Here is a 13,011-nt window from a genome sequence, read left to right on the forward strand (position 1 = left end):
TGGAGTAGGGGTTACCTTGTTCTCATAACTGATCAACATGCTGAGAATAAGACTATTGAAAGCTGAACCTAAATAGGACATCTATATGCCTAAGGGTATATAAATGGACATTTATAAGATGAAGGGAATAATATGAAAGAGGGGAGGAAGGAACTCATATGACCTGGAGGAAGCAGTGAATTGTTGTGGAATAGTTTCTAACAGATATGACATAGCTGTGGCACTTGAACTCTCAGCAGCTGTTTATCAAGCAGAAGACCTGCAAAAGATTGGGCTTGCCAGCATTCTGTCATGGAGAAGGGAGGGGACCACAAGGACCCATCCATCACTAAGGATTTGAATGCAGCTGAGAGTTGCTGGGGAGAAAGAGATACTTTCTTAACTGGTAAGGTACTCATGTTCTAGTAAATAATCTCCCTCCCATGCTTCTGTAAGCAGTCCTGGTTAAAATCAGTGGCCAACAAAGAAAGAAAAGACATGATAATGCAAGAGGAGACTGGAAAGAAGGAGATTAGCAGGAATGGCAAGGGAGTAATAAAGAGTTATGGGAGGGAATAAATATGATCAAAGTATATTATATACATGTATAAAAATGTCAAAAAATACAGTATCATATATAATTAGTATATGCTAATAAAAAGTAGCTCATGAAAACTATCGAAATCTTTCTCATTGAACTTCTCAGGACCACTGAAATGTTGCGCCTTTTAGTTTCTGCTTATTTTGCTTTTAACTATGTATTTCTTATGTTTAAACTGTGTCCTTGAGATCAGGATCCTGCCAAATTCTTATCTCAGGTATAATGTTGGGCACCAGGAAAATGCCCACTAATAAGCTGCTGAATGAATGAGAGACAAAAGGAAAGTAACTTCCTGAACCCCATATCTTAACCACCACCACCTCCACCACCTCCACCAATAATAACATCAAGCAACAAAACTGCCAAGATAAATCACTTTTATCTCTACAGGAAAGGGAAATCTAAAAAATATATAAATTACATTAGTAACACAACATAAGAAAAAACAAGAGGAACAAACAACAGAGAAATCTGGATGATGCTACTCTAACCTATTTATAAAAAGGCCCTGCATCAGAAATCACAATCCTACCCACTTCTAAAAATATATTTAGACATGTACAGAAGCGGTGGGTTTGTTTTTAAATTGTTTGCTTTTTTGTAAAAATATATTAAAGGTGAATAGAAATCCTCTTCTCTCTGCCCTCCTATCCTACCCCAGCTCTCTGCTGGGATTGCAGATCAGAGGTAACTATCACACCATGTTCTAAACCTTGGTTATTTCCAACTCCTCTCCACCTCACTTCACTTAGAACCTGAAACATAAAAACAAAACAAAACAACAACAACAACAACAATAACAACAACAACAAAAACACACTAGCTTCTTTGGAAAAGCATAACTCTGAGGGTAAACTTGCTTTTCATTGGAAACAATACAAAACAACAGGAGACTCTGAGAACCCAACTAAACTAAACAAACCCCATCAGAGGCTGGGTTTCAGCTCCACAGAACCTTCTAACAAAGAAACAGAGGGAAAAGAGGCCTGGAATGGGTGGGGAGAGGGTGCTAGCAATTAGCTGCCTTTGAAAGATCAAGAGGGAGTTTTAACGGGTGAAAGGGCTAGGGACCTGTTTTTGGTGACAACAGTCGGCCTTTAGTCAGGAAGTTGCCCACATAGGGTCAGAGGCTTCTCCTGCTTCCCCCTTACTTCCCCACTACTGCCTTGAAATCTCCAAGACAAGCAAAGCTGAGTAGAAAGGAGGGGAGTAGGGACCTCACTGCTAAGGGGGAGGTAGCCAGGCCTTTTGCCTTTGGTGTGACTAAAGGAGGACTGCTTGGCCCCTGGAGTCCCCAAGGTAGAAAAAGCAAATATGCTAAAGTACCCCCGATTCCATGAAGGATGAGGGGGTGGATCTACAGAAAAAAGAAAGAAGCATAAACATAAAGATAACATAGAGGCCTCACATATTCCCTGTGGTCTGTATCATAGCTGTTAAATTCCCCAGAAGCACTAGGCAAGCTGGGGTGAGGACAAGTGGAAGGTAGAGGACACTCCCACTTGGGCAGTGCCAAAAAGGGTTGTTCGGAGGGGGCAGTCTCCATCAAGTCCAGATTGCCAGTAAGGCAAGACAAACGGGAGGTGGGGGCACTGTCTGGAAAATGGTGACAATCACAAAGGAGAAAAAAAGTGGATCAGAAGATCTGCTACTTCACAGATGGGCATCGTTTCTAAATTCAGACTTGAATAGCCTATCTGCACTATGCTTGAATGTTGGTCTGCGGTCTGCAAAAGTAAAGGTCTAGGGGTGAAGATTTGAGTCCCAAAGTCTTCTTCAGACTAAACCTCAGATGGGGAAAGAAGCATGGAGATTCCTGATAAATGACCCTGCAGGGTTAGGTTGTCTCACCATACCCTCTCCAGAAGGTTCAGGCTGTGCTTTGTGGTATAGGTGGCAGGAGCAGGCTACAGAGCCAGAGTTATCAATATGACAGGTACTTTGGATTTCTAGGAGTTGGGTTTGTACCTGCTGGAACCCAGTTATAGCTATGGGGATAATGTTCTACAGGCCCTCAAAATATAGGCAAATTCCTGAAGATCATCATGGGGTTTCATGTGCAGTCAGACAAAAGTAGTCTCTTCTGGTGGGCTAGGCAACAGTCACGATCAAAGGCTTGGGCATCTGTCTTCTTCCTCACCTTGAAAAGTAACAGGAATCTCCTTTTTTTCCCCCCAAAGACTGATAAAGTCAGATTTTCTAGGCCAGATCTGGAGATGGCCCATAATAGGGCAATAAAGGTTCTCTCCATTTTCCTCATGAAAAGAGGCAAAAGGAGACAAAGACCACAACCTTCTTTTAGAAACAAGACTGAAGGTAGGGCATACCCACTGGATTGGGAGGAAGGGGTAGGAAAAAAATGGGTGGAGGTGGGCGGGCTTAGAGACAGGGCTGGAGTTGGAGCAAATGTTGAGCACTTCATGGCAGGGAAACTAAAGGGCCCAGACTTCCTTTATGCTGCTCATTATACATTTCAATTCCAACAGGAAGGGAAATTATGTGGGAGGAGCAGGAAAAGATTCTTTCAGTTAGAAACCTCTCCCATTTACTTGCTGCTATTCATGGGTATGGAAAAGGAAGGCAGGATACTCATAGCAGAAGTGAGAAAGGAAGTTGGGGATAGTCCATGCCTTTGGTCAGTCCCAATGAAGCAGGACAATGCACCTTGTCCGGGGCTCATAGGATCCAGAAGTGCCCCGAGTTGACAACGAAGAAGGCAATGGGGGTGAAAGGGGTGAAGTAGGACACGATGGGGCTTGGCTCACAGAAGTAACTTGCCGTTTCTGTGGATTTTCAGGATGCGGCCGAGTCTCTGCTTTGCTGTGGCCAGGCCCTTTTTAGGACGCTTTCCTGTAAAGGAGGGGCAAAGTACACAGAAGCTTTATGAGCAACTTTAGCACAAACTGTTCTTGCATCATCCCCTTCTTCGTTTCTCTCAACAAAGGTTCTCCATCTTTATGTCATATTGGTCAAGGAGTCATCCTTAACTCTTTCTATTCAATGCCATATGCTTGGTTCTTCTCTGGATCTCTGCAGCAGCCATAAACACCATAGTTCTAGTTTTCTGCCCCCCCCCCCGCGACTCTGAGTTTAAATCATTTTGTTTAGAAAATTCTGTAAGGGTTGGCTGGAGAGATGGCTCAGAGGAATAGAGCACTGGCTGCTCTTCCAGAGGTCCTGAGTTCAATTCCCAGCAACCACATAGTGGCTCACAACCATTGTAATAAGATCTGGTGTCCTCTTCTGTACTGCAGGATACATGAAGGAAGAAACCTACATACATAATAAATAAAAATCTTTTTAAAAAAAAAGAAAAGAAAATTCTGTAAGGATGTCAATGTGCTTCCATGTCATTCACATTATCCTGACCGCCAGGGTTAGTAACTATAGTTCAGTGTTCCTGAAGGTGCCATCCTCAGGGTCTTCTTTCATTAGAAACTCCAATTCGAGTCACTCATAAATATCATAGAAAACTTAGTATCCTGGAACTACATCCATACTCTTGGGATTGGGCTCTGACCAATGAAAGGAAAAGGAGGGTTTGAATTCTCTCTCATGCCTCTGTCTCCCCACATCAAATCATTTCTTACATCCTATATGTTCATAACTATTATTTCTGTTTATCATTTCTCTCATTACTCTGATCTGAGGTCCTATGTTTGTGTTTCTCCATTCTTTTCTGAATCTATGGATGTACAGACTACCTACTTCCAATCCAACCTCCACTATGGTCACCTCTCCATGACCTATTAAACTTAAATATAAGCACCTGAAGTTTGGCTTTCAGTGGTCCTTCCTGATTTAGAACAGGGAGTTTTAAGATTGTTCATTTTAATCCCCATTTGGGTCATGTACCTTGTCCTGCCTGATTGCTCTGGGAGCCAACTGAAGGACGCCTCTGGGTCAGGAAGACTCCAGGGGCCATGGGTGTGGTGCTTCGATTTGCCTGAGCCATGCCAAAGGCGTTGGGGCGAGCAGTGTACTCATGGTCAGCAAGACTTCCTGACAGAGCCTCTTGTTTAGGCTCAGGAGGTGGCTGGGGTGAGGAGGTGAGAGGTTGGGGCGTAGTAGCCAGCGTTGGTGCAGACACTGTCACAACAACATTGGAATCTTGAGGGCGAGGCTGCTCTGCCTCCTTCATCAAAGGCTTCTTCTTGATAGATTTCTTCTTTTGGGCTTTTTGCAGTTCCTGAAATACAAGCCAAGTCAGAGGGGAGATTAAAGAGTGAAGAAAAGAAAAAGGAAAATTTTTCAGAAAGTAAGGAGACAATGGTTAATAAGTTTCTGCATCCTGCCACTTCTTCCTCATTCCTTCTAAATCTATCTTGTATGGACCTGCAACAAAAGCATTTCCAGTACCTACAGTGATTTTCTTGACATCATCTATCCTTAACTCATCACTACCACTTAATACTACAATGGCAAGAAAATCTGTAAATGATTTCAAAGACGGGTTTTGGTGAGCGGTGGGTATTACTAATAACTAAATTTATACTAGCACTTTGGATACTTTGTTTACTTTATTTTCTTATTTAATTCTCTTAACAGTCTACATTTTACAAACAACAAAACAGAAGTGCAAAGACATTAAGTAAGTTAAGCCCAAACCCTCATGGAAAAGTAGTTAACTCAAAATGAACTGAGAGTAAAGTGTTAGCTTTGGGATAAGGCAAACCTGAGTAAACCCAGGCTTCTGTTTTCTAAATTGCGTGACTTTGATTAAAGTTACTAACCTTTGTGAATATCAGCTGCCTTGTGTGCTTTTTTTCAGAGTTGTTAGAAAGCTTACATAATGACAAAAATATTTAATACATGAAAGGAACTCAGCAAGGAATTAATTATTATTCTCTATTTCTTATAATATCTTTTTTTCCTTTTGCCGATCTTTTTCTTTGAACAGAGGACTTGACAATCTTTTAGGTCACTGAATCCAAATAACTCAATTTTTTTTTGTTTGTTTTTGTTTTTGTTTTTTGAGACAGGGTTTCTCTGTGGTTTTTTGGAGCCTGTCCTGGAACTAGCTCTGTAGACCAGGCTGGTCTCGAACTCACAGAGATCCTCCTGCCTCTGCCTCCCGAGTGCTGGGATTAAAGGCGTGCGCCACCACCGCCCGGCCCCCAAATAACTCAATTTGGATGATATAAATAAACATGAAGTTGTGCCACTTCTTCCAGTATCTTGTATTTCATCCACTTATTGCTCTATGGGTCTACTATCCATTGTGTAGTAGGTATCTGGATAATGGGCATGTGGAGTCCTGAGAACCTGGAAGATGGGGCTGAGAACATGTGAATGAATTTACTTTCTGACATACTACTCACATACCAATTCTATGAATATATCCCTTAGCTTTCTCTTGGCAACAAAAGCCTAGACCTGCCTTCAGAAGATTTGCTATACTATAGTTACCAGAGAAACTTCTAGAGCATGAGACTAATGGTATTAGTCATTGTTCTCTGACATGACATTGTCAGTGTTATGTCAGGCACTCTTCTTAGATTACTCAATACTTTTAAGGATAAGAAGAATTATACTCCCATTCTAAGGATAAAGAAACTAGGGCAAAAAGGCTTGGTTATTTTCCTTTTGTTTATGTACATTTGTGTTTTGCCTGCATGTATATGTGTGTGTGAGTGTGCCAATTCCTCTAGAACTAGAGTTACAGATGGTTGTGAGCCACCATGTGGGTGCTAGGAATTGAACCCAGGTCCTCTGGAAAAGCAGTCAGTGCTTTTAACTACTGAACCATCTCTCCAGCCTTAAGTTATTTTTCCTAAAATTGCAGATCTAATTAAGTTTTCAAGTTGAGATTCAGAATTTGCTCTGTTCAGCCACAGCCTTACCAGAAATCGTTTTTCTTACCCATATTAAGAATGAATTCAGGTGGCACATGCCTTTAATCCCAGCAGGCAGATGTTTGTGAGTTCAAGGCCAGCCTGGTCTATATAGAGTTCCAGGACAACTGGGAATGTTACATAAAGAAACCCTATCTTGAAAAACTAAAAAGAATTCTGTTCACTTGTTCTCTGGTCTGACTCCATAAATTATGTCTTCATATCTAGATTACTTTGCTTAAATTTTCCCACTATTGCTGCTATTCTCTTTTGCATGTAAGTGGCAAGTGGACTACCTTATGATAGGAGCATTTTCACGTTGCCAAGTTCTTTGTTGAAAAATCTACTATCAAGGTCCCAACCAAATTAAACTTTTTGCGTGATTGATATTCATGGTATTTCACTATGTGGCTACTTACACATAGCCAACCCATAATGATTAAAGATTGAAGGCAAAAATGCCATTCTTAATTAATATCAAGTGTCATTCTAAGGAGGACAGGCAGACATACATACGCATACATACATACACAGACACATACCCTCACTTAATCCTAAACAAAGCTCATGAAACAGTTGAGACAAAAAGAAATTAACTTGTCCAAGTAGTAAAGCTAGGACAGCTGTTCCAAAATCTGTTATTTTTTTACATTTGTTTGTGTATGTTTGTGCATGTACATGCACACATGTGTGGTGCCATTGACACAAGTGTTAAGGTCAGAGGACAACTTTCAGGAATACGTTCTCTTTTTGTACCCTGAGTGTCCTGGCATCAAATTTAAGTCATCATGCTTGGTGGCAAGTGCCTTTACTTACAGATACATCTTTCAGGCCCCAGAATCCACTTCTTAACTATTACTTATTATACTCATCTCCCAACATGAAGTCGCCAATTCAGAAAAGTTCCCCTCCCCAGTCACTCCAACACTGATTTATCATGTGTGGTTATTAAAACAAAAAACTTAAATACATCCCTCCTTTTAATATTTAAGGACGTAAAATATCCTTATGATCACAAGTACCATGAGATAATGCTATACAAAGTACAGATGAAGATCAACGAAATAAAGTAGTGGTAAGTGATGTGAATAGGCAGAGGAAATGCTTTATGCTACCCCATAAGCTTAGGCTAAGCATGAGGTAATCTGGTATGAGGGGTAAATCATGAACACTGTAGTGGAGTACAGTTGACAAAGGATGTACACTTTATGGCAGCCAGGAGATTAGAGAAAAGTCACTATGAAACAAAGATAACTTTATGTGCTATATCAAGGAGCAATATTTCCCTGGAATGCTTCCCTGTCACCCCCCAAACAACCCCAAAAACCAAAAAAATTCAACCTCTAATACCACTCCCAACTTTAAAGCCTCGTCTTTGAAGTAATTCCATCAACCAAAACAGTAGTTATTCCTTAGAAAGCACTAAGAGTAGCGTCACACTTTCATTTGTTTGTTTAACACAATAGAAAGCCTTTATTTATAAGTTACATCTTATGTGGTACTGATAAATGACAGGGGGAAATTTTAGTCAAAGAGCCACTTGTCCTGCTTGATCTCTGCTGGCTCCCAATTAACAGTGTCAAGGCATTTTCAGAAATATTATAGCTCTACAGAATATCATATAAAACAATTCTTAAATTTCACTTATATAAGATATAATTACTTAAATATATAAGCATTTAACTATTACACTTTACTGAAAAGTCAAGTAGCATGAAATCTGAAGTTATAGGATATGAGTTTGAATCTTGTTCCTCCATTTACTGGCTGTCTTATCCTGGACTAGTCACTTAAAGTGAGCCTCATATTCGTCACCTGTAAAATGATGAAAATATCATCTATTGAACAAAACTCTTGGGCATATTATATAGACATTGTACATAGGCGCACTTAACATTAAGCAGATGCTCAATAGTGCTCTAAGCAATAGGATATGGCATGAAGAACTATGTGGACACTGCTAAAGAACCAAAAACTTCACCTCCAAATACTCTTAGGGTTTCTGAGCATACTACATGCTAAAGCACATTGTAAACTAATGTTATGAAGTAAAATTGATTCAGTAAAGGTGACCTTTTAGGATGAAAAATGATGACTGTTGTTCTCTTGAGAAGCAGGGGGTGAGGATCCTGGTAATAATGTTTGATAAAGGGTATAAGAAAAAACTCTTTATAAAGGGCCAAATTTCAATACTGGCGGATGACTCAAAACTTAAGTGTACTCAACTGAGTCACTTCCTCAGGACTAAATCTAAAGGCAAATGACAGATCTAGTCTTTTCTAGCTGAGGATTTTTTTCCAATATATATTTTTACTGGTTATTTTATACATGTATGTAATGTATTTTGATCATATTAACCCCTAACTCCCCTACCTCCAAAGCCTCTCAGATTCTCCCCAATCATGTTTCCCTCCCAACTTCACATTATCTTCATTTTTTAAATAACCCACTCAGTCAAATTAATGCTGTCCATTATACATAGGTATGGGGTCTTCTATGGGGCATAGGTAGCCTACCAGGGACCACACCTGTATAGAAAACTGACTCTCCCTCCTCCTCTATCTGAAGGATTTTATATACTTAGAGGGGTAAGTGATACCAACAAGCACACTTTTCTGGCCCCTTTTTTCATCCTTAATCATGTCAACTATGTAACCTACGAAAGTAGTTTGTCATAGAGCTGGGATGTAAAGGACATAAAAGGGTCTGGGATACTGCCAGAAATAAAGATCAAAGGTTATCCATAACAGCAGGATCCTACCAGCCTAAAGGTCAGAATTTTGAGGCTTTAAATCATCAGTAGCAAGGCCACGGGTTGGGTATCAACACTTACCTGCTGGGCAAGCTTTGCAGCTGCTGCAGCCAAACCTGTCTCAATGGAGGCAACCCGGGTACCCTCACGAACTGGACGGTCCTGCTTGGGCAGAGTTGGAGTCACACGGGCTGCAAGGGAAAAAGGATGCTTATCTACTTGCTAATTATATTCTCTAACTTCTTACTACCCCAAAGGTGGTTGCATTGGTCTTCCTGCTTCTAGCTTTTCACAAAACCCTATTTAATGACCAAAGCATACATAAATACAAATTACCTTCCTTAAACAGGCATTTAAAGTTGTTTATGTGCTTTTATGTCCTTGTTTTTTCTGGATTACCTACTTTCCCAACCTAGTTTCTGCACCTACTGCTATGGTTTGAATGCCTCCTTCAAACTCATGTAGAAACTTAATAATCATTTTAACAGTTTAGAAGGGAGAATCTTTAAAGAGGCAATTAGGTCATGATATCAATGTTCTCCTCAATGGTATAAAACTATTACTCTATGAATGGGTTAGGTATTAAAAGGGGTGAATTTCAACTTTTTCTTCCTCTACCCTCTTACCACATGGTACCTTCCACTTACGGGGCAATTTAGCATGAAGGCCTAAACCATGTCAGCATCATGCCTGTAGACTTCCAGCCTCCAGAACCATGAGAAAAATAAAGTTTTTATTTAAAATTTACCTAGTTGTGATTTCTGTTACAGCAGCAGAAAACAGACTAAACACCTCATTTTCTGTTACTCCAGACATATGGCTTCCTTATTACATACCCAGAGAATAACATTGCATTATCTTTCCCTCCATACTCATACTTGTCATCTGAACTGCCTAGAGAATGCCTTTTCCTTTTGCCTTTAAAAATATACCTATCCCTCAAAAGTATGCTAATAATATCTTATACAAAGTGTTTGGGACCTCCTTGGTCCCAGTGCTCTTTTCTCTTTTAGTTTATAATCTGCACAAGTGACTTGATAACGTAATACTACTGAAGATTATATTTTTTAGGGTTTTTTTGTTTTTGTTTCGCTGTTCTTTTAACTACTGAAGATTATTATTTTATATATATACCAACCAATGAGTTCTTAAAGATCATGTCATAACTTTTTATATAGTACCTTAATAATACTGAATTAAAAACAACTGTTACTGTTTATCCTTTTCAATAAGCACATTCTAGGAGAAACAAATATCTTCAGGTGAAGAAAGTTTTTCTTTACAACCAAATCCCAGCTGGGACTGAGGAGATAGCTCAGTAAAGTGCACATAAGTTAAAAAACAAACAAACAGAATTGGAGAGATGGCTCTGAGGTTAAGAGCACTGACTGCTCTTCCAGAGGTCCTGAGTTCAATTCCCAGCAACCACATGGTGACTGACAACCATCTATAATGAGACCTGGTGCTCTCTTCTGGCCTGCAAGCATACATGGAAGGAATGTTCTATACATAATAAATAAATAAATCTTAAAAAAAAACAACAAACGAACAAATAGGAAAAACAAGCATTGATGATGGATACTTGTAAGCCCAGTGCTGGGGAGGCAGAATCAGGAAGATTTAATCAGCAAGCCCCAGGTATTAGTGAGAGATCCTATCTAAAAAAAAAAAAAAAACCAGTCACATGGCTCTGCAGGTAAAAGCACTTGCAGCACAAGCTTGACAACTTGAGTTCAATCCCTAGAACCCACATAAAGGTGTAAGGAGAGAACCAACTCCACGAAGTTCTCCTCTGAGTTCTACATGCATTACATGTACATTCATAAAATAAAATTACAAAAGAAAAAAAAACCAAGAGTGCTCAATAGGTAAAGCACATGTCCTGCAAGTGTGAAGACCTGAGTTCATATTCTGAGAACCCACACAGGGTCAGAGGCATTAGCATTTATGATTTCAGTGCTCTTAGAGCAAGATAGGAAGCAGAGACAAGAGAAACCCTGGAAGAGGATAGGTCAACTATTCCAGGTATGCAGCAGCAAACAACAAGAGATCGTGCCTCTCACAAGGTAGAAAGCAATGACAGACATAGCTCAGTATGAATGAGCAAGTGCCTCCCTAGCACTGGGATTACAAGTATGCATCATCAACGCTTTTTTGTTGTTGTTGTTAAATTTATATGGGTGCTAGTTGTTGAGTTCTGGTCCTCATACTTGCACAAACACTTTACTGAGCCATCTCCTCATTCATGCTGAAATCCTCTGCTGTTCACACTCGTGTTGTGCATGTATACCATGGCACAACTGTGCAGGTCAGGGAACAACATGTGGAAGTCAGTTCTTTCCTTCCAACATGTGAGTCCTGGAGAACAAACTCATGTTATTAGGTTTGGTGGCAAGTACCTTTACCCACTGGGTCATCTCAAATGTCACTATAACATACTTTTGAAAGGTAAGCATGTTTTGAATAGTCAGACAAAAGGAAACAACCACTAAAACATGTATATCCAAACAAACATAAACATAGAGGCAGGCAGGCAGACAGACAGACACATACACATACAAGAATGCAAGCTTACAAATGTAGGAGTAACAGAATTAAAAAAATCCTAAATTTGCAAATCTTAATGAAACACTGGTTCTAGAAAATTGGATATTCACACAGCACCTCAGTATTACTTTAAGGGTATATGCTAGTCTTGGAATGAAAACTAGACCGGGCAGTGATGGTGCATGCCTTTAATCCCAACACTCAGGAGGCAGGCGGATTTCTGTGAGTTCAAGGCCAGCCTGGTCTACAGAGCGAGTTCCGGGACAGGCTCCAAAGCTACAGAGAAACCCTGTCTCAAAAAACCACCCCCTAACACAAAAAACGGATGAAAATTATAATATGGGTGTGTTGGCACATGCGTTTAATCCCAGCACTTGGGAGACAGAATCTAGTGAGTACTCTGAGTTCAAGGCTAGCCTGGTCTACAAAGGGAGTTCCAGGACAGCCAGGACTGTTACACAGAGAAACCCTGTCTTGAAAAAAAGAGAAAGAAAATTATATACTTCTGAAATTGAGATAGCACAAATATATGTAGGTAGTATTCAAAGTATGAACTTTTGGGATTTTTTTTTTTTGAAAGAGTTTCACTATGTAGCCCTGGAACTTGCTATGTAGATCAGGCAGGCTGTTTTTAAATTCACAAAAAGCTACCTGCCTCTCCGTGTAGATATTAAAGGCAAAATCCACCACACCCAGCTACAAGTATGAACTGTCATGTTATTAGTAACAATTACAGAGAAACAAATGAATTCATGTGGAAGCAGGCAATTTGCAGCATTATTTGAGATAAGAAATTAAAAGCAAGCAAACTATTCACAGTGTTTTGAGAGTTGAGTGAATGACAAGGATAGAAAATTTAAATGATACCATAAGAAAAAAATAATATTTTATAAAATTAACTCAGTTTCTCAAAAAGTGGCAATGTCACATGAAAGCAAACAGACAAATCTAGATGATGATATTGGCTATAGAACAATTATATCTGCTTCTATAATAAAACTAACAAAACCAAAAGGAACTGTTCTAGATTAAGAGTCATTTAAAAGGCATGACAAACCGGGCAGTGGTGGCGCACGCCTTTAATCCCAGCACTCGGGAGGCAGAGGCAGGCGGATCTCTGTGAGTTCGAGGCCAGCCTGGTCTACAAGAGCTAGTTCCAGGACAGGAACCAAAGCTACAGAGAAACCCTGTCTCGAAAAATCAAAAAAAGGCATGACAATCAAATGCCATATGGAGTTTGTTTAGAATCCATTTTAAGTAAATCCATTAAATAAACAATGACTTGACCAAACGACATT

At 39.8% G+C, this 13,011-nt stretch overlaps 1 protein-coding gene across 5 annotated transcripts in view; it reads right to left on the minus strand.

Annotated features, from left to right (window-relative positions):
- Window positions 1-959: 959 nt before the first annotated feature.
- Window positions 960-13,011, minus strand: part of Phf8 (PHD finger protein 8) — a 102,165-nt gene continuing 90,113 nt past the window's right edge. For 4 of the 5 annotated variants that reach the window (XM_057759048.1, XM_057759049.1, XM_057759046.1 and 1 more), the window contains 3 exons: window positions 9,248-9,357; window positions 4,436-4,769; window positions 960-3,430 (listed from right to left, as the gene is read on the minus strand). In XM_057759048.1, coding sequence (XP_057615031.1) covers window positions 3,342-3,430; window positions 4,436-4,769; window positions 9,248-9,357 — 533 coding nt within the window. In that variant the 3' untranslated portion in view covers window positions 960-3,341. Of the gene's footprint in view, window positions 3,431-4,435; window positions 4,770-8,103; window positions 8,230-9,247; window positions 9,358-13,011 lie in introns of those variants that run through there. The other variant, XM_057759050.1, reaches the window with a different exon arrangement.

The sequence above is a fragment of the Chionomys nivalis genome, chromosome X, assembly GCF_950005125.1.
Source record: "Chionomys nivalis chromosome X, mChiNiv1.1, whole genome shotgun sequence".
Classification (NCBI taxonomy): domain Eukaryota; kingdom Metazoa; phylum Chordata; class Mammalia; order Rodentia; family Cricetidae; genus Chionomys; species Chionomys nivalis.